We start from the raw sequence: 18,430 nt of genomic DNA, 5'->3' as shown, positions 1-18,430 counted from the left end.
AAAAAAAAAAGCATAGGGGTAACCTGGGAGCCATTAATGGGAGATGATGGTGTCACAGTAGGCCAGCTGGTGGACAGTCCTGCATGCATGCCATGGAAAGCAGTCTGAGTTTGACCTGAGACTCAGGAGAGAACTGTGGGGTATTTCAGATCAGGGGAACCATTCCATCTAATCTAGGCAAGGTTTGATGCAGGGTACAGGATTCCTTGTGGATAAGGTTGGGAGAAAGCAGAGGTCAGAGCCATGGAAATGGAGAAAGGCTATGATTTAGAAAAGAAAATTTTATTATGTGTATAATTCACTCAACCCACTGAGCAATAATAGAGGGAATTTATTACTTTATTTTTCATTTTAAAGAAGAGTTTATATCGCTGCGGTAAAGCACCATGAAGATAGAAAGGGCTTGTTTCATTTTCCAGCTTGTATTAATTACAGTATGTAGAGAAGTCAGGGCAGGAACTTGAGGAAAGAACCCAGAGGCCATAGAGGAATGCTGCTTACTGGCTTGCTCTTCGTAGCTTACGCAGCCTACTTTGTCATGGCATCCAGACCACCTGCCCAGTAGTTACACTACACACAGTGAGTTGCAAGCATCAACCAAGAAGATGCCCACAGGCCAATCTGGTAGGGCACTTTCTCAACTGACATTCCCTTCTCCCCAAATGACTCTGGCTTATGTCAAGTTGATATAAAACTAACCAACACAGAAATCACTGTACAAAACTGTTAAGACAAAAACAGGAAAAATATTTTTTCGTATGAAAACAAAAAAAGTGTGTGATTAAAGAGAATTCCCTGTGCGTTTGATAACCGTATCATGCCACACATTTAGACTTATCCGTACTCTGCATTTTGCTATTATAGAGATCGTGTTCTTATGTACTTAACATGAACGGTTCTGGAAGAGACTAGCTTTTATTATTGTAAAGCATATTTGTAATTTTGCATGTGTATATGTTATTCAGTAGCTACTTATAAAGATATCATTAAAGAAAAAAAAAACAGAAAGGGATCCAAATACCTTTGTGAAGTATAAAGTCTTTCACAAAATCGATAATTTAAACAGGGAGAGATTAGAATACGTCTTAACAATTTAAGATACTTACAAAAACCAATAATGGTCTTGAAGAAGATAATAAATGACCTTGACTAAAGGAGGTAGGGGAAGAGATGCAATTTGGATGATTGCTTCATCCGAATTTATTTCTTGACCCTCAGTGTCGTTTCAGTAGTTCTGCCTGTGGCTGGTGGGAGCTTCCCAGCAGTGTATGTGCCCAGGCTGCTGTTCTTCTCATTAGCGCTTGAATCTCTGAGGTCATTCACTAACCACCATAGCTCAGAAATGGAAAGGGCACCTTCTAAGAAGTGTGCATCTGACATGGAGGGGAGCTGGTTATAAAAATTGGTCATTATGCTCATGTCTGTAATATGTAACCAGTTTTTTGTTTTTTTTTACAACGGCATAATGTTGAGACATTGAGGATCCCTGTCCCCAGTCCTGCTTAATTTCAAAGCACATTTCACATTTGAAAATATTCTGGTTTTCAGGGGCTATTTCCAGGAATGGCATTGCCATCTTTTTGCTTTGAAGATGCAGCAGGCTGCCAAACTCTGGTAGTTGGATAGGAGTTGCAGCTTGCTAATTCTGTCTAATAGGAAAGGACAGTCATGTGTGGGCTGTTTAATATAAGGATGCTATGCCTAGTCAGGGCTTTTGATGAAGAATGGGAACAAGAACTAGGCAGGAAGTTTCCAAGCTGCCCATGAGGAGACAATCTGCCTTTGAAGCCATTTGCCTCCTGGAGAGAGACACCCAGAGGGAGAGTGTTTAGTAAATTACTCCACTGAGCCAACAGACTAAGCCTCTGAATTATCCTCAGACTCAAATGTATCAGATGTGGGAAAGCCTGTATTTGAACTGCTGGCCATTAGGAATGGTGCTTGTTGCTATGGTAACCGGTGCTAAGGAACTATACAAACAGAGTCTGATTAGAAGGGAAGGGGGTTGGGGACTTAGCAAGGAAAGCTGGAGAGGACATTAAAAATTATAAAAAAAAAGCAATCCCGTTGTTGTAAAACAAGACGTAATCCACACGCTGATGGCTCAGAACTATATATTCCTATAGAGTTTGCATAAATAAATTTCATGCTTTCCAATTAATTTGAGAAGAGCAAAATATTGCCGAGGGACCATTAATTTCTATGATATTTAAGGCAAAGAACCCATGTGTAGGTGCTGCTTTCATGAGAATTTTAGACATGCTTGGCTAGGAAGTCATTACATCACATTTATCTGCTTGGATGTGGGAGACATTAACAGCCTTATGAATATTCATGCTGTCTGGTTAATTAACTTAATTGTTCTGCAGAAGTGCTTGCACTATCAAGAACAATTTTTTTCACTTATTTATTTATTTACTCATTCATTCATTCATTCATTCATTCATTCGCTGCTTCTGTTGGAGTCTGTGAGTGCTGCCTTATACTTTCAGACAGGGTTCCACTTTCTCTTCCATGAAATGCTGCATCCCCAACCCCAGATCACCCCAGTTCTTTGTTTTTAGCACATTTCAGCATGGGGGGGAGGGGCAGGTGGGCAAAGTTACTAGTAGCATTTAAAAAATAACTTTTCTTGCAAATTAAAATGTTTACCTTCTGCTATTTATGTGAACAGCATGGTCCTCTCTATTGAGGACTTTTTTTTTCAACCCATGTACAGTTTTCTAGAGGGGAAAAGTACTATTTTCAAATTTATGATTTGTACTTTATGATTTATAAAAGTACTTTCTCCTGAGCTTTCAGGTTTACTTCAGAGTGCTAACGAAATTCTCATTCAAAGATCAAGGTGTGCTTTAATGAGTAGGTGGTAAGTAGTTTCTGACCTCTGGTCACGCTTCCTATGACAGATGAGTTGTGTGAAATTGGAGGACAGTTGCAGAACTTGGCAGGTCATGAAAGCAGCACACTGATTTCTAGCATTCCAAAAGGACTTTGCTTGACCACTCACCATATTTTAGACTCATGAAGCAGTCTGTACTTTGATGTGTCTCCTTAGCTACTGTGCATAACAGTGTTACGTTATGCATCTTAAAACTTTTTCATGGGGAATGCTTTTATAGTCTTCTTCTAACTAACCCTAGGAATGGAGGAAATGATGTCCTGGGATACTGCGATCACTAATCCTGAAGGACCATCTCTAATAATATGTCCTTTCGAAACCTTGACTGTAAAATTGGATGCAGCAAGACAAAAAGATTTGTTTTCCTTCTGGATAATTTCAGACACATCATGAATCATGTGGTGGCCAATATACAAGCAGGAAAACTCTGAAAAAGCACGGAGAGTTCTAGTCAGAGATATGCAGAGTAAAGTCTTCTAGGCTACTGTTTGCAGACCAAGAGCTCAAAATGTCACACTGAGAATTTGTTGAAAGTTTCCTAGTTCCAATCTGTGCGCCCCATCCCCCACCCCCACCCCTTTCTCTCCATCCAACCAGTTGGAGGTAAAACCTGGGAAGGAGGCAAGGATGCTACTGCTTATTCGTAGACTACTCCTCTGTAAAATTCACTTGGGCATCTTAAAAATTATAGGCTGATTCATGATATTTACAGTAGGACCTAAGAGTCTTTTTAAAGTTAATGTACTGTTGATTCAAATGGCTTTTCCTCACTTATTTTTAAATTGACTAAAAACTGATCATAGTTACATGTACAGCATGTTTGGAATATGTGGACATCTTCGAATGACTACATTGGATTCATTATCATATGCACTCCCCCACACATTTATCATTTCCTTGTGTGTGAGAAAAGGATTTGTACCCTTAGCAGTTTTCAAGTACGTTACACATTAACTGAGTTCCACTTTACAATGGAACTCTTGCACTTAGTCTCTCTAACGATTCTGCCTCCTTCGGCCAGCACATCCTCTCACATCCCATCTTTCCACGGCTGGTACCCGAGCCCCTGCTTCCTGCTCTCTGTGTCAGTGAGTTCAGTTGTTTTTATATTGTTTGCTTTTTTTTTTTTCAGATTTCATGCATAAGTGAGATCTTTTACAGTGTTTCTTTCTCCATTCCTGCTTTATTTTACCAGACATACTATCCTAGAAATTTGTCCACATTGTCACAAATCTCTGGGTTGTCATCATTTTAAAGGTTGCATTCCATTGTAAATATATGCTGTGTCTTTCTTCATGCATTCATCTGTTGAGCATTGGAGCTGATGCTAAATCTTGGCTATTGTGAAGATTGATACATGAGCATGGACTTGCAGATATGTTCCTGACACACAGCTTTCATTACCCTCTCATGTCTCCTCACCCTGCTAGTCATAGTACTACCCTCAACTTTCTGCTCTCATGCTGGGTGTGTGGTGGTGGGGTGTGTGTGTGTGTGTGTGTGTGTGTTTGTATGTGTAAGTGCACACATTTTACACAGTTTTATTCTGGTGCCTAAATAACCTCCACTGTATATGTACAACACATGTCCTTTACCCACTTATCCATTGGGGCTATATATAGGTTGATTTATCATTTTCATTACTGTGAGCAGTGCTACTGTCAGCATGGATCTGCAAGTAACTCTGGTATTGACTCACAATCTTTGGGCTATTTTAGGTTTGTTGGAAAACTTCCATGTTGACTTCTGAAGTGACTACCCCAGTTTCTATTCCTACCAACAGTAAATAAGAGTTTCTCTTTCTCCACGTATTAGGCAATGTTGGCTGTCATTTGTTTTCTTGGTGATAGCCACACAGAATGGGATAAGCTAGAATTCAGCATGGTTTAATTTGCATTTTGCTGATAACTAAGGACAATGGATACCTCCAAGCAGCTAGTGCACATCTGTTTTTTTCTCTTTTGAAACTGTTTACTCAGTTTATCATTGATTCAATGATGTGGGTTTGTGTTTAATTTTTGCAGCTCTTTATATATTGTGGATCTTTGTCCCCTTTCTGCTGGGTAGCAGTCAGAGACTGTCTCTGACTCTGTAGATTTTTTTTTCATCCTGGTTGTGTCCTCTGTGACACAGAAGCTTTCGTTTCACAGAATCTGCCCATGAAGTTTTAGGCTATTTCTTGTGCTATTAGAATCATCTTCAGAAAATCCATGCATATGTCTATCTCTTAAACTATTTTATGTGTATGTTCCTGTAACAATTTTGAGGCGTTTAGTCTTACAAACATGTGATTCCTGTCTTTGAGTCCAGTTATGCAACTGTCTTATTGGTTTGCTATGTTGGACAGGTCTTATATTCTTGCAAGACAATAAATTTATTGACATTATGTGATCTTCATACAATGTTGTTTGTTTCTGTATGCTAGTTTCTACTAGGAGTTTTTAATCCATATTCTTCAGGAAAATAGGTCTGTAGTTTTATTATTGCTGTGTTTTTATCTGTGTTATGGTAGTGGATTTTGTAGAATGGCTTTGGTGAGGATGTGGAATACATCATGAATTTGCATGGTATCATTGTTCAAGGGTCAAGCTCTTCATCTCTGTATCATCCCAACTTTAGTATATTGTTACCAAACAGCACTTATTGAGATTTTAAAGTGTATTTCTTTGATTAGTGATGCTCCCACTGGCCATATGTATGTCTTCTTTAGTAAAAATCACTAGTCATAAAATTTACTCACTTAAAAAAATTCAAATGTAACGTCAGATTAAAAGATACATTTGAGTTCCTTGCACAGGTAGTCATTCTTTAGTGTAATCCCATTTTGGTTAAAGATAGACCTCATATACATTGATGGTTCTATACATTCATAATGAAGCTGAAATGTCCTTATCACCTAGTAAACATATATTGAGATAAGGATACTACAGAAGAATTCTCAAAAAAACTCAGAGCTCTGGGGAAATTTTTGAAAGCATAGACCCAAGACATCAAGTAGTTTCCACAACAGAAAGGAATGTTTGTAGTATATTATCTAGACAAGCAAATTTATGGTGAAATAATAAAAAGCATCCACCATGAGTATATTCCCGAAAAGAAGCCCCTTCCCCCAACAGGGGCCTCAGCCAGGTCCTCTAAGGAGGATCCAGAAGATGGCACTGCGATGACAGTAAAGCCCATTGGAAAGTAGGTTAAGGTGCTGAAGGGAAAGACAGAGATGCTTGCTAATGGTGTTCACACTGGGCACGTCTCCACCATGTATGTTAATGACTTTTTTTTAAAAAAATGTATGTTTTAATTATGTATGTATGTGAGAGATTATGTAAGTGGGTGTGTACTTGAGAGGTTAGAAGAAGCCATCAGAACCCCTAGGATAGAGTTATAGGCAGTTGTGAGTTGCCTGATATGAGAACTGGGGACTGGATTTGGATCTTCTGCAAAAGTAGTATGCACTTTAACAGCTGAGCTATCTCCCCGGCCCCTTTTCCCCTAAGTTTTTAAGAAATATATATATATATTGCAAGAAAGTTTATAAATAGAGAAAAAAAGTTTATGGAGCAAGGACATAATAAAAATGTCTATGTTTTACCATAACTATTAATTCATACATTACACAGAGAAAGACACCTTGGGACACATAGCTCTAAATGAGATGTTTCTTTCAAACCCTTCCACTCAGGGAACCAACCCCTGGGCAGAGGAGGCTGAAAGAGTTTAAGCACCAGAGGGATTGGAGGTCAGTCCCTCTCAACCAAACCAAGGAAGGCTCATATGAACTCACAGAGACTGAAGCAGCAAGTGCAGAGCCTTGACAGCTCTATACCAGGTCCTCTGTGTATATACTATAGCTTTCAGTTCTTATGTTTATGGGACTCCTGAATGTGTGAATGAGAGTGGGTCTCTGGATTACTGTGACTTCTCTTGGGATCGCTCCCTTCTGTTGGTTTGCCTTCTTCAACGTTGATGTAATGGTTTTATCTTATTATATTTTATTTTGTTATCTCTTAGAAGTCAGTTCTATTCTGACGATGGACATAAAGGGAGTGGATCTGAACAGAAGTGGAGGTGGAAAGGAACTGGGAGGAGTAGGGAGAGGAGATATATTGTAGTCAGGATATATTGTATGAAAAAAAATCTACTTTCAATAAAAGGGAAATGGCCAGAAGTTTTTAAAATTTTAAACGTTTATAAACTTACAGTAAGCTAAAGTCAATTTCATACTGAAAAAAAAAACCCTGTAAATTTACTATAGCATAGAATTATAACACTTATAAAAATAACAGGATGCAGCATTCTCCTAGGCCTTTATGCCCATGCCTTGATTTAAACAACTTCATTTCTGAAAGCCCCACTCAGGGTAGATAAGAATCTTAAACTGCTGTTCCTAAGAACTTTCTTTGCATATTTCCTCCATTTAAATATGTGTAGATACACACTTAGCGTCCTGTCAGGGTTACCTGTATTGCAGCACAGTGACGTGTGACCTGGATTTGAAGCCAGGAGCAGTGGCACACAGTTTAGGTCTGCACGAGGCTTTACCATCCAGGTTTCTGGAGGTCTGCTCTTTGATGTTGTCGTGGTGACAATGGCACTTAAAAACACATTTCTCAGGCTGGATAGCTGTCACAAATGGCATGTGTCTGTGTTTTGGATGTGAGACTTACCAACTGTGGACTGTCCTGTGTGAACATTCTCTAGTTCTGTTGGTCATTCCCTACTCCACTGAGACGTTCTTGGGCTGGGCAGTCACTTGAGTATCGTTCTCCATGTACACTTTGGCTCTTGTCCAGTGTTTTAGGAATTAGAGCAACAGCATGGAGCTGTCCCCTTCTCTTTTCTCCCACTGAATGTCTGACGTATCCAATCCTTTGGCGTTTGGGTTTGTGTACAGGTTATGGGAGGGTCTAATTTCATTCTCCTACCCATGGACATCCAGTCTCAAGTTTTAGTGACTATGACTTACCTTTGTTTCTATTGTGGTTTTGTATGTGTGTGGACTATCAGTTTACCATACATGCTGGAGTTTTTCATTTGGGGTCCTGATATTATATTCTAGTGATACCTGCACCTGTTTTTAATGCCAGGAGCAGTCTGTTTCAATGACAATAGTTTTATAGTAGATGTTGAAGTTAGGATATATGCTGCCCCTACCAGCTTTTCTCTTTCAAGATTGTGGTAGCTTCTTGGAGTCCTGCCTTTTTTTTTTTTCAAAGAAGGATTTTTTGTTTGTTTGTTTGTTTGTTTGTTTTTTGTTTTGGCTTCTATGAGAAACCATGTAAATTTTCATAGAGATTGCGCTGACTCCTTTGACAGGGTCTGCTTTAGGTAGTGTAGCTATGAGAGAAGTATGCACTCTCCTAGTTTGTGAACACGAGATATCTCTGTGTTTTAATTCTGCCATCTTACCTCTTTCATCAATGTTTATACATTTAAGTTTATAAATCCTGTATTTTGTCAGTGAAGTTTGCTCCTAAGTACCTTTGCTACTGTTGGTAAATGGTTTCATTGTCTTGACTTATTTATGACAGGTTGCTATAAATAAATAAAAAATGGTATGCACATATTAACTTTACTGAAGTCTTTGGGTTTGACTCATAGCTATTTTGATCATGATATTTACATTATTCCCTCAAAACTGCAATTATATAGAAGCTTACTCCATGCAATTTTAATGAATAAGCCTTTAACTTCTACACAGAAATAGGAGTCGACAGCAAAAAATGTCTACACAGAAATAGGAGTCGACAGCAGAGACAAACCCATAGATATATGAGAAAAACTCAATCAATAATGGAAAACTACAATATCACTTTTAACTCACAGGCATGTTTAAAATACATTCTCTGAGTCCTAGAGTACACTCTTATTTTGGTTTCCTTTCTATGTCTGAGAGAAAAACTGCCCTTTGTGAAGAAGACATTTAACTTGATTGTTGTCATCTAAAAGTGTGTGCACAGGACATGGCTCCTGATTCTCAGTTAGGGTAATTCAGAAAGACTCCGGGATTCGTCCATCCACTCAGTAAAGGGAAAAGCTCCCTAGTGAAGGCCCTGTGATGTTGATGTGGGACCAAACTCATACAGAGCCTGCTTCCAAAGAGCAGCCAACTCTCCTTCCCAGGCCAGTAATGGAAAAGGGGTGTATTGGGCAACAGTTAGAAGTCAGCATTTTCTGGTGGATTATCAGAAGTGATCACCAGTGACATTTGACTCCTTCTTTTCCAATTTCTTTATCTTGTTCTCTTACCAGCTGCTCTGGCCAGGACTCCTAGGATGATTTTTGAATAGAGTTGGTGAGATTCATCTCAGTGTGCTGCTCTCTATGAATGCCTTTCAGTAAACAGTATGGCTGCATGCCTTCTTGACCAAGACTGTCTTTTAAGTAACTGGAGTCAGAACATTGCCTAGTTTTGACTGGTGACTCAGTCAGAATTACTTTGGCAGTTGGTAAGGTGAGCTTTGTTGTTGTTGCACTGTGAGAGTTCTGGTTTAACTATGCTGATTTATCGTTAGTAATTAAAATGTGTTTATTATTATTTACTATTAAAGTACATAATAATGATTTCAATGACATTTTAGTAGTAGTGGCTGAGGTGTTTCAGCTTCTGCAGCCGAACACTGAAGGACACAGTTGCAAGGGACCTATTTGAAGCACATACACATGGCACAGAAATGCCACTTCCTAACCACATCCAGGGGATGGGTCTTCCTCTTGGGAACTAGTGCACAACAGACCCATGCCTTCACAGCTCTTGGTTGACCTTGACTTCTACCTGTTGCCTAGTTGATCCTCTTCCTATGCTTTCCAATGCTTTTACTGACCTGGAAAGGAGGGGTGGCTTGTTATTTTGCTCTTTGGAAGCAGGCTCTGTATGAGTTTGGTCCCACATCAGCATCACAGGGCCTTCACTAGGGAGCTTTTCCCTTTAATGAGTGGATGGAGGAATCCCGGAGTCTTTCTGAATTACCTTAACGATTATGAAAATCAGAAACTATGTCTTGTGCACACACTTTTAGACGACAACAATCGAGTTAAATATTGTCTTTACATGGGGCAGTTTTTCTCTCAGACATAGAAAGGACACTGATTTGAAGTGAGAGTGTACCTCTGGGACTCACAGAATGTACTTTGAACATGCCTGTCAGGGTTTAAAGTGATTGTATTTTCCCAGTATTGGCTGAATTTTTCTCGTTTATATATCTATACCTTTGTCTGTGATCAACACAGACGTTTTCTGCTGTCAGTTCTTATTTCTGTGTACAAGCTAAAAGTTTATTCATTAAAATTGAATGAGGTAAGTTTCTATATAATTGTAGTTTTGAGGGAATAATATCAATATCATGATCAAAATAGTTATGAGTCAATAAACTATTCTCTAACTTATGGTTCCAGAGAGAGAACACAGGCTTTATACATGCTAGTGAATACTGCACTACTGGGCTGAGATACCCAGTCCAATTTTCTAACATTTTGTGGTATTTTCTAATGTTTAAATCACTTAGAAGTTTAACAGACAATCCTGCAAACATTTGACAAGCATCTGTGCTGTGAATAGAAAGCGGCATGTCTAATGCTTTAACAACTTTTCTGTCATAAACTTCCATTAATTTTCAGCTGAACCTTGCAGGGTGGTGGCTATGTGCAATCAGAGCCCATGGTAATTTAGAACACACACTCTACCGCTAATACGTGTTTTTAATTTGTTTTGGCAGGATCTACTAACGCACTGGCACATTCTCTCTTTGGAACTCCTCACGTGGTGACTGCAACCATGCATATTATACTAGGTAAGACTTCTCCTAGAGACGTTCAGGTGGAATAGGGAAGTTTTTATTCGCGTACCTAACTATTGTGTTTCTGTCAGTCTTATCCAGGAGTGGTAAGTTCTCTGTCTCTAAGTCTAGACATGTTTGACTAAAGCTCAAAGGCAAGGTGTCTTCTAGCTAAATTGCCTTTCATTTCAACTACTTGCTTTGAAAAGAGCAATGAATGAGGGTTTACTATATAATGTTGATGGAAAAAATATTGTAACAATGTTCAAAATCAGTTTTATAACATAATGGGAAAAGTCTATGCATACTATTTGCATATGTATTCTGCACTATTGTTTGATTGTACCAAGACTTCGGGTGTAAGATCATATTATCAAAGTAGGAAAACTACCAGGGCACATCCATGGGGTCATAAATTATCCTATGCGATAGCATGGAAGTTCAGATAAATGGAATGCAAAACTAAAATTAACTCTGTTTCACAGGTACATCGACATCAGCATCAGAACCCTAATCTTATTTTATATGACATTGATATAGGATATAAGATTTACTGCTTTGAGTTTCTTTGCTCATCACCTGAAAAAGTTATAAGTGGCATTTACAGTTATTATAGTAAAGAGAGGTAGAGAGAACGCAAGGGTAGTAGCAATGATGGATGGTACCTTGCAGTATTTCTTAAGTAAATAAACATTCTCTCTGATGTTTGCTGTTTCGGCCGCTCACTGATGGACTCGATACCCCGTTACAGGTCACATACGGTCAGTGGATGTCTGCACCTTTAGCTCTGCTGGCAAGCTTCTTTGCTTTGGGTTCTCAGCCATGTTTGGCTTTGGTGGAAGGACCTTGGCTCTGGCAGAGAAATACCGATGGATGTCCCCCAGTCAGCGAAGAGACTTTGCTATAATCAAAGCACTGGCCAAACTTAAGTAAGAGTTTTTACTATGGCAACAATTCTATATCCCAATGCCAATGACCATTGATGACAAATTTTATTGTATTTATTTTAGGCCAGAGGACTGCAAAATATCATTTTTACTAGCAGGTTGTTCTCAGAATAAACAAGAAAGGTAAATAAAAGCTGTGCATTGTTGATATCTTCTCTTTATTTGTAGTAAAACATGTACTAGTGATTTGCCTGCACAAATGCATGTGTACCACATACGTGCCTGATGCTCACTGAGGCCAGAAGAGGGTATCAGATCCCCTGGAACTGGAGTTACAGATATTGTGAGCCACCATGTGGTGCTGGGAATGAATGTGGGTCCTCTACAGTGGCAGTCTTAATCTGAACCATTGAACCCCTTTGTTTCTCTTTAAGGAATAAACTACTTTGAAATAAGCAATGTACATAACGAGTGTAGAATAAGAGATTCTCACCTCTTCTAGTAAAGATGAAGTTGATGTTCTGCCTTTAGAAGCAAGTGTGCATCCAGACTGGCAGTCAAATGGCTTTTGGTACAACCGTGAGCCTCAAACCCACAGTCTTGATTCTTATGAGAATTCTCAGAGAAGCATGTAATTTCAATATTAAAGCAACACTAGAGAAATTTCCAGTTATTAAGAAAATGCTCCTTATAATACATATATATCTCCAGTGATATTCTATTAAGGAAGGTCCTGCACATGCAATTATGGGTTGTGTAGTCTCTTCGTGTTGATCAGATGTCAGCTTTGCATATGTGTGACATGTTTTTGTTTCTGTCGTTTTACTTCTAGAAAATCACAGAGATCTGCAGAATCTGGTGAGTCACAAAGAATCTGCCTGAGGCCCTATCTTGCATTGGTGACTGGGGAGAGAATATAACCATGCACTTCCATTTTCTATAGACTGTGGTGGTCACTGGCAAACCATCCAGGGGCAGTTCTTGAACATCAGCATCATGGCAATGCCCTGTCCATGTTCAATGGCACCCAGAGGCTTTACACCTGACACCAGGTGAGTATTTTTGATGACTATTAAAGCTTGTTTTTTATAAACATTTTTCTTTGGTAATACTTTAGCTAGAAACTTGTTAAAGATATGTTCTCAGACGAAAGTGCAGAAATTAAGTGTCAATGACTGGAGTTCTCGACTACAAACAGGACATCCATCTCATCCTTGAGCCCCACCAAGAATCAAGGACCATGACAGAAGAGAGGTGGAAAAACTTTAAGAGCCAGAGGTCAGATGGGAGCTACAGCAGGACAGTACCTTCTGGACATGACTGTATTAGTTCCCTTATGAACTCAACAGTAGTTGTTGCCTGAACAAGATGTATTTAAGATGCAGCCAGTTGATATTCTAGCATGGTGTGAGAAGGGGCCCATGGGCCCCAACCCTTAGCTGAGGAGCTATTAACAATTGATGGCTTTTGAGGGGAGGAAGAGGTGGGTTTTTTTTAAGGATGTGACCACTGGCAGTTTGTGGTTGAATGTGGGTGGCCCCAAATTCATGAGTACATGAGCAATATAAATAGACTCGGTGAATTATTGAGAAATAAAAGATAACATGAAACTGGAAATGGGTGAGAATGTAGGGAGTATATATTGAAGGAATTAGGAAAAGAAGTGTGTGTGTGGGGGGGCGTATATATGATCAAAACATAAAAACTTCTCAAAGAATTAATAAAAATGTTATTTTTAAAAGAAGAAGAATTGTGGTTAGAGAAGTAGTTTCTCTTTGTATGATATTAGATCTTCTTTGAGACTGTGCCGGGGCCTAGCAAACACAGAAGTGGATGCTCACAGTCAGCTATTGGATGGGTCACACGGCCCCCAATGGGGGAGCTAGAGAAAGTACCCAAGGAGCTAAAGGGATCTGCAACCCTATATGTGGAACAACAATATGAACTAATCAGTACCCCGGAGCTCTTGACTCTAGCTGCATATGTATCAAAAGATGGCCTAGTCGGCCATCACTGCAAAGAGAGGCCCATTGGACTTGCAAACTTTATATGCCCCAGTACAGGGGAATGCCAGGGCCAAAAAGTGGGAGTGGGTGGGTAGGGGAGTAGGGGGGAGGGTATGAGGGACTTTTGGGATAGCATTGGAAATATAAACGAGGAAAATACCTAATTAAAAAAAAAAGGATTTGTCCACACAGTGGATTGTGAACAACTATTGACCAGGAGAAAAGCTGCCCTATCTTCATTTCCATTTTACGTTACCCTCTGGCTAACGTGTTCCTTGGGTCCCATTGGCATAACTCTGCCATGTGCCTCCTTTGTTTGCTTTCATTTCACTACTTGTTGAGAATATTATAATCCATGTTGATGTTTCTTGTGAATGTCTCTGCATTCCATATCCTTAATATGAGGGCTGGAGAGATGGCTCAGTAGGTATAAGCTTGTTCTTGTCTGTAAGGGGAACTGGGTTGGGTTGATGCTTCTAATTAGAGAGACATTATGGTTTTGCTTAATGTGAACCATGGTGTATCGAAATCTCTCAGCTACATTTCAATGAAAGGACCAGCTAGACATTTTATGGCTTCTCAGAACTAGAGGTACCTTTCCTTCTGCACATTCTTTTGAGCAAATGTCCATTTTTATCCTAGAAAGTGGTTCTCTCCCAAATGTTATCATGAAGAACAAAGGAGGAGGAAAAATATTTATAAAATCATGCAACTAAGAAAAATGATGTGTAAAGACAGTGCCATGAACACTCAGGTGCTGTTTGTTTTCAGAGGGAAGAGACAGCATGGTGGGTAGGAGTATTGGACCCCACTTAACTCAGCAGTTAAGAGCTTGCCACTAGCATTTTTTTTTTGATTGCCATTGTGTGCCGTCTACTGCAGTGGTCCATTCTTACGTAGAACAACTGGATGAAGGGCAAACATCTCAGACTCCACACAGCTCTAGCCTGAGCCTCCTTTTAATGTCATTGTTATTCTTGGGAGGGCTTTGTGTTTGCACCAAAATCAGGCATGAAATTATTTGCGTGTATTTCTGCAAAATGCTTTCTAAAGCAAATGAGTTTGTGGCTGCTGTGTTGGCACCAGATCACACTTTTGGTTTCTATTCTCTCTTACTGGATGGAAGTGTTATGTAAGATTAAAATGCTCTGCTCTTTAGCTGGACATATGTGGTAGCAATTGTTCACTCTGTCCTCTCTACCCAGGGCAGTTTGATTTATTTCATCTTATGTGTCACTTAGACCTTCTGCCCATAAACACTTTAACCACAGTTTGGTTTTTAGAAAAACAGCTAGCCACAGGTTATCTCAGACCATTTGCAAATGTTCACTGTGTCACAATTCATTTTTAAAATGTAAAATACATAGCTTTATGTCTAGAATTCTTAAATAATTAAGGTAGATTTAATATTACTTCTTGATGTGATTAGAATGTGTAAAGGTTTGATTTTCAAAGGGCCCTGCAGTAAGGTTTTGCTGAGAAGAAACCCCAGGGACTAATAAAACTAATTTGAAAAGCTTTTTCATTTCAACTTGAGTACAACAAAACGTGATTTAAAAAATTTAGGTCAATTCAACATGGTGATTTTTCAATATTGGTCAGTATCCTTTAGAGAGCACTATATTTGCCAGGCAAAATGATATGGGGTAGTTTCCGACAGTCTGTTAAACTCCTTGATGTCAAATAAATGTTTAATTTCAGATTACATAATGGAAGCATGGCTCTTAGGGTTGTCCGGAACACCACTCGATCAGAATTTGTAAAGCACCTGAAAAGACACTCCAGTGTAAAGAATCAGGTATGGACATTTTTTTTTTTGGTTATTTCTTTGCAAGGCTATTAATCATGGAGATGATGATGCTTCAGAGATTAATGTCAAGTTTAGTCTTGTGAGAAACCTTTATTTCTTTCTGTCTATGTTAATCATCTTTTGCCCTCAGCCTTTACTTCAAAATTTGAAAATGTGTGTGCCAGTATTAACTTACATTTGATTCTTTTGACATGTGGGTTATACGATTTTTTCCCCTGTGTAAAGAAAAACCAAAATTCTAGTATTAAACTGAAACGTGAAGTCAGTTAAGAGTACAATTACACACACACACACACACACACACACACACACACTCGCACACAAGCAAGCTGTTCTTTTGAATGGAAAGTGGTGAAATCTGAGAGTTTAGCTTTCTTGGTTTCACAAAAGCAGATTCTAAACTTATGACAGTTAGATTTTCCTGACATTTGCTTTCAACCTGCTCCATATTCATGGATTTTAAAAGATTTGCAGCTATGTGCTTAAAATACCCATTTTATAGATGTTATTGCTATTCACAACGTATTTAGAGATATTTCCACTTAAGTGATTAGACTAAAAGAGACAGAACAAATATGATGATGAGCTGTGCTCTTGGGCACACACTCTGACCCAACTATTAGTCTTGAAGTACAGATGTGTCTGTAAAACCTTGTAGTTTGACACAATTTTTTAAAATCATTTTATTTGTGTACATTCAAATGTTATCCTCCATCCTGGTCTCCCCTTCACGAACTCTCCACACCTCCCTTTAACTCTAAGAGGGTGCTCCCCCACCCTCCCACCCACTCCAGCTTCATTCTTCTAGCATCTCCTTTCTCTGGGGCATCAAGCCTCCACAGGACCAAGCACCTCTCCTCCCGTTGATGCCAGATGAGACATTCTTCTGCTACATATGTAGCCAGAGCCATAGACTGGCCCATGTGTACTCTTTGGTTGGTGGTTTAGTCCCTGGGAGCTCTGAGGGGTCTAGTTAGTTGATATTGTTGTTCTTCCTATGGGCTTGTAATCAAGCCCCTTCAACTCCTTCAGCTCTTCCCCTAACTCTTCCATTGGGGTCCCTGGGCTCAGTCCAATGGTTGACTCTATCTGCATCTGTCTTTGTAAGGGGCTGGTAGAGCCTCTCAGAGGGCTCCTGTCTCTAAGCATATCTTGGCATCAGCAATAATATAGGGGTTTGGTGTCTGAGGATGGATGGGGCAGTCTCTGGATGGCCTTTCCTTCAGCCTCTGCTCCTTTTCTGTCCCTGCATTTCTTTAGACGGGGACAATTCTCAGCAAAAAAATTGAGATGGATGGGTGGCCCCATCCCTCCACTGGTGGCTGTGGCTATCTACTGAAGTGGTCTCTTCAGGTTCTGTCTTTCCTCTGTTGGGTATTTTGTCTAATGTCAACCTCATTGGGTCCTGGGAGCCTCTTGCATGCCTGGTATCTGGGACTTTCCTGGTATCTTGGGGAAGTGTGGTTTCCCAAGTTCCCTCCACACTTCTACTTATTTCCATTTTCATGGCCCTCTGGACTTGTCTCTTGTCTCTTCCCATCCTGGTTCTGCCCCCCCCTTCCTCCTCCTCCCCTCTCCCACCTAGATTCCTCCCTCTTCTGCTTCTTGTGATTATTTTTCCTCTTTCTAACTTGGATTGAAGCATCCATACTTTGGCCTTCCTTTTTGCTAATCTTCATATGGTCTTTGAGTTGTGTTGTGGGCATTCTGGGCTTTGGGGCTAATATCCACTTATCATTGAGTACATACCATGTATGTCCTTTTGGGTCTGGGCTACCTCACTCAGGATGATATTTTCTAGTTCCATCCATTTACCTACAAAGTTCATGAAGTCGTCATTTTTAATAGCTGAGTAGTATTCCATTGTGTAAACACACCACATTGTATGTATCCATTCTTCTGTTATGGGACATGAATGGTGTTTGGGTGTAGTTAGGGGAGGAAAGATGGGAGGTAGGCAGTAAATCCAGGATGACTGTTGATCGTACACTATAGGCACTAGTAAAGGGGTAGGGGCACAGAGAGGGGGGAGGAGGGAGGGGGAAGAAGGAAGGAAGGGTGGGAGGGAAGAAGGGAGCGAGGGGAGAGAGAGAGAGAGAGAGAGAGAGAGAGAGAGAGAGAGAGAGAGAGAGAGAGAGAACAAACTGATTTTGTGTGTCTGTGTGTGCCTGTGGGAGCCACAAGAGGGAGTTGGATCTTCTTGAGCTAGAGTTACAGGTGGTTGTGAGAGCTGATTCACATTTGTACTGAGAATGATCCTTGAGTCCTCTGGAAGGGCAGTAAGAATTCTTAAGAGCTGAGCCATCACTCCAGTCCCCAGGCCCCCATGTTTGTCTCATAATTCCACACTACAATAAAGAACTACAATAATCTGGTATTTATAATACCATCTAATTCATATAATCATTTCAGTGAATAATAAACATGGGAATGTGAATTATATATAATGCATTAAAAAAACCAGTTTGCCATATAAGAAAGTCTACATATATCTTAGTTACTGAAGGATTCTCCACTGTGCAGTGAATCTGCAGCCAGTGCTGGTATGTAGGAAGGAAAGAAATTCTGAATTGTTTTAGCATTTCATTCTCTGAGCCGTGTTTTTATTGCTGGAATGTCAGTGTTTGTGAACAGCTGTCGAACAGATTGAAGATAACCTCACTGTTTTTACAGTGACTCCCAACTCAGTAAAACAGGATAAAACTACGCTTTGGGACCCTTTTATCTGCACCCTCTTGCTAGCTCTTCTCTTTCCCCACATTTCTTCTTCTCCATGACCACCTTTGGCAAGTGGTTTTAAAGCTTTTAAATTCACTCTCCCATCTTCTGAGGATCCTCTCTTCTGTGTGGTCCCTTTGTTCCCATTATTCTAATTGCTTGCCTTCTTCTAAGCACATACCCATGCAAGGGTCTGATCAGGTCTTCAGATTTGCAGAACCTCTGTCCTTCTCTTATACTGTAAAGTTTGTAAACAACCCAGGTCTCCCAGTCTGATGGGCCCATGGCTGACCTTGACTTTACCCCTTTCTTCAGGTAACAGCATCTCCCCTCATATT

At 39.8% G+C, this 18,430-nt stretch overlaps 1 protein-coding gene and 1 non-coding gene across 2 annotated transcripts in view; one reads left to right on the top strand and one right to left on the bottom strand.

The window, feature by feature from the left end:
- Positions 1-18,430, top strand: part of Cerkl (ceramide kinase-like) — a 96,498-nt gene that overhangs the window by 75,086 nt on the left and 2,982 nt on the right. Inside the window, exons 6-11 of the mRNA NM_001048176.1 lie at positions 10,612-10,686; positions 11,423-11,600; positions 11,682-11,741; positions 12,391-12,416; positions 12,502-12,610; positions 15,266-15,362. Coding sequence (NP_001041641.1) covers positions 10,612-10,686; positions 11,423-11,600; positions 11,682-11,741; positions 12,391-12,416; positions 12,502-12,610; positions 15,266-15,362 — 545 coding nt within the window. The remainder of the gene's footprint in view (positions 1-10,611; positions 10,687-11,422; positions 11,601-11,681; positions 11,742-12,390; positions 12,417-12,501; positions 12,611-15,265; positions 15,363-18,430) is intronic.
- On the bottom strand, positions 5,436-5,538 carry Gm22606. Its single transcript, XR_003954162.1, has one exon. It is a non-coding gene; the product is annotated as a U6 spliceosomal RNA (small nuclear RNA).

The sequence above is a fragment of the Mus musculus genome, chromosome 2 (assembly GCF_000001635.26).
Source record: "Mus musculus strain C57BL/6J chromosome 2, GRCm38.p6 C57BL/6J".
Lineage (NCBI taxonomy): Eukaryota > Metazoa > Chordata > Mammalia > Rodentia > Muridae > Mus > Mus musculus.
Note: the sequence above shows the minus strand (reverse complement) of the source record. Positions and strands in the feature narration are given on the sequence as shown.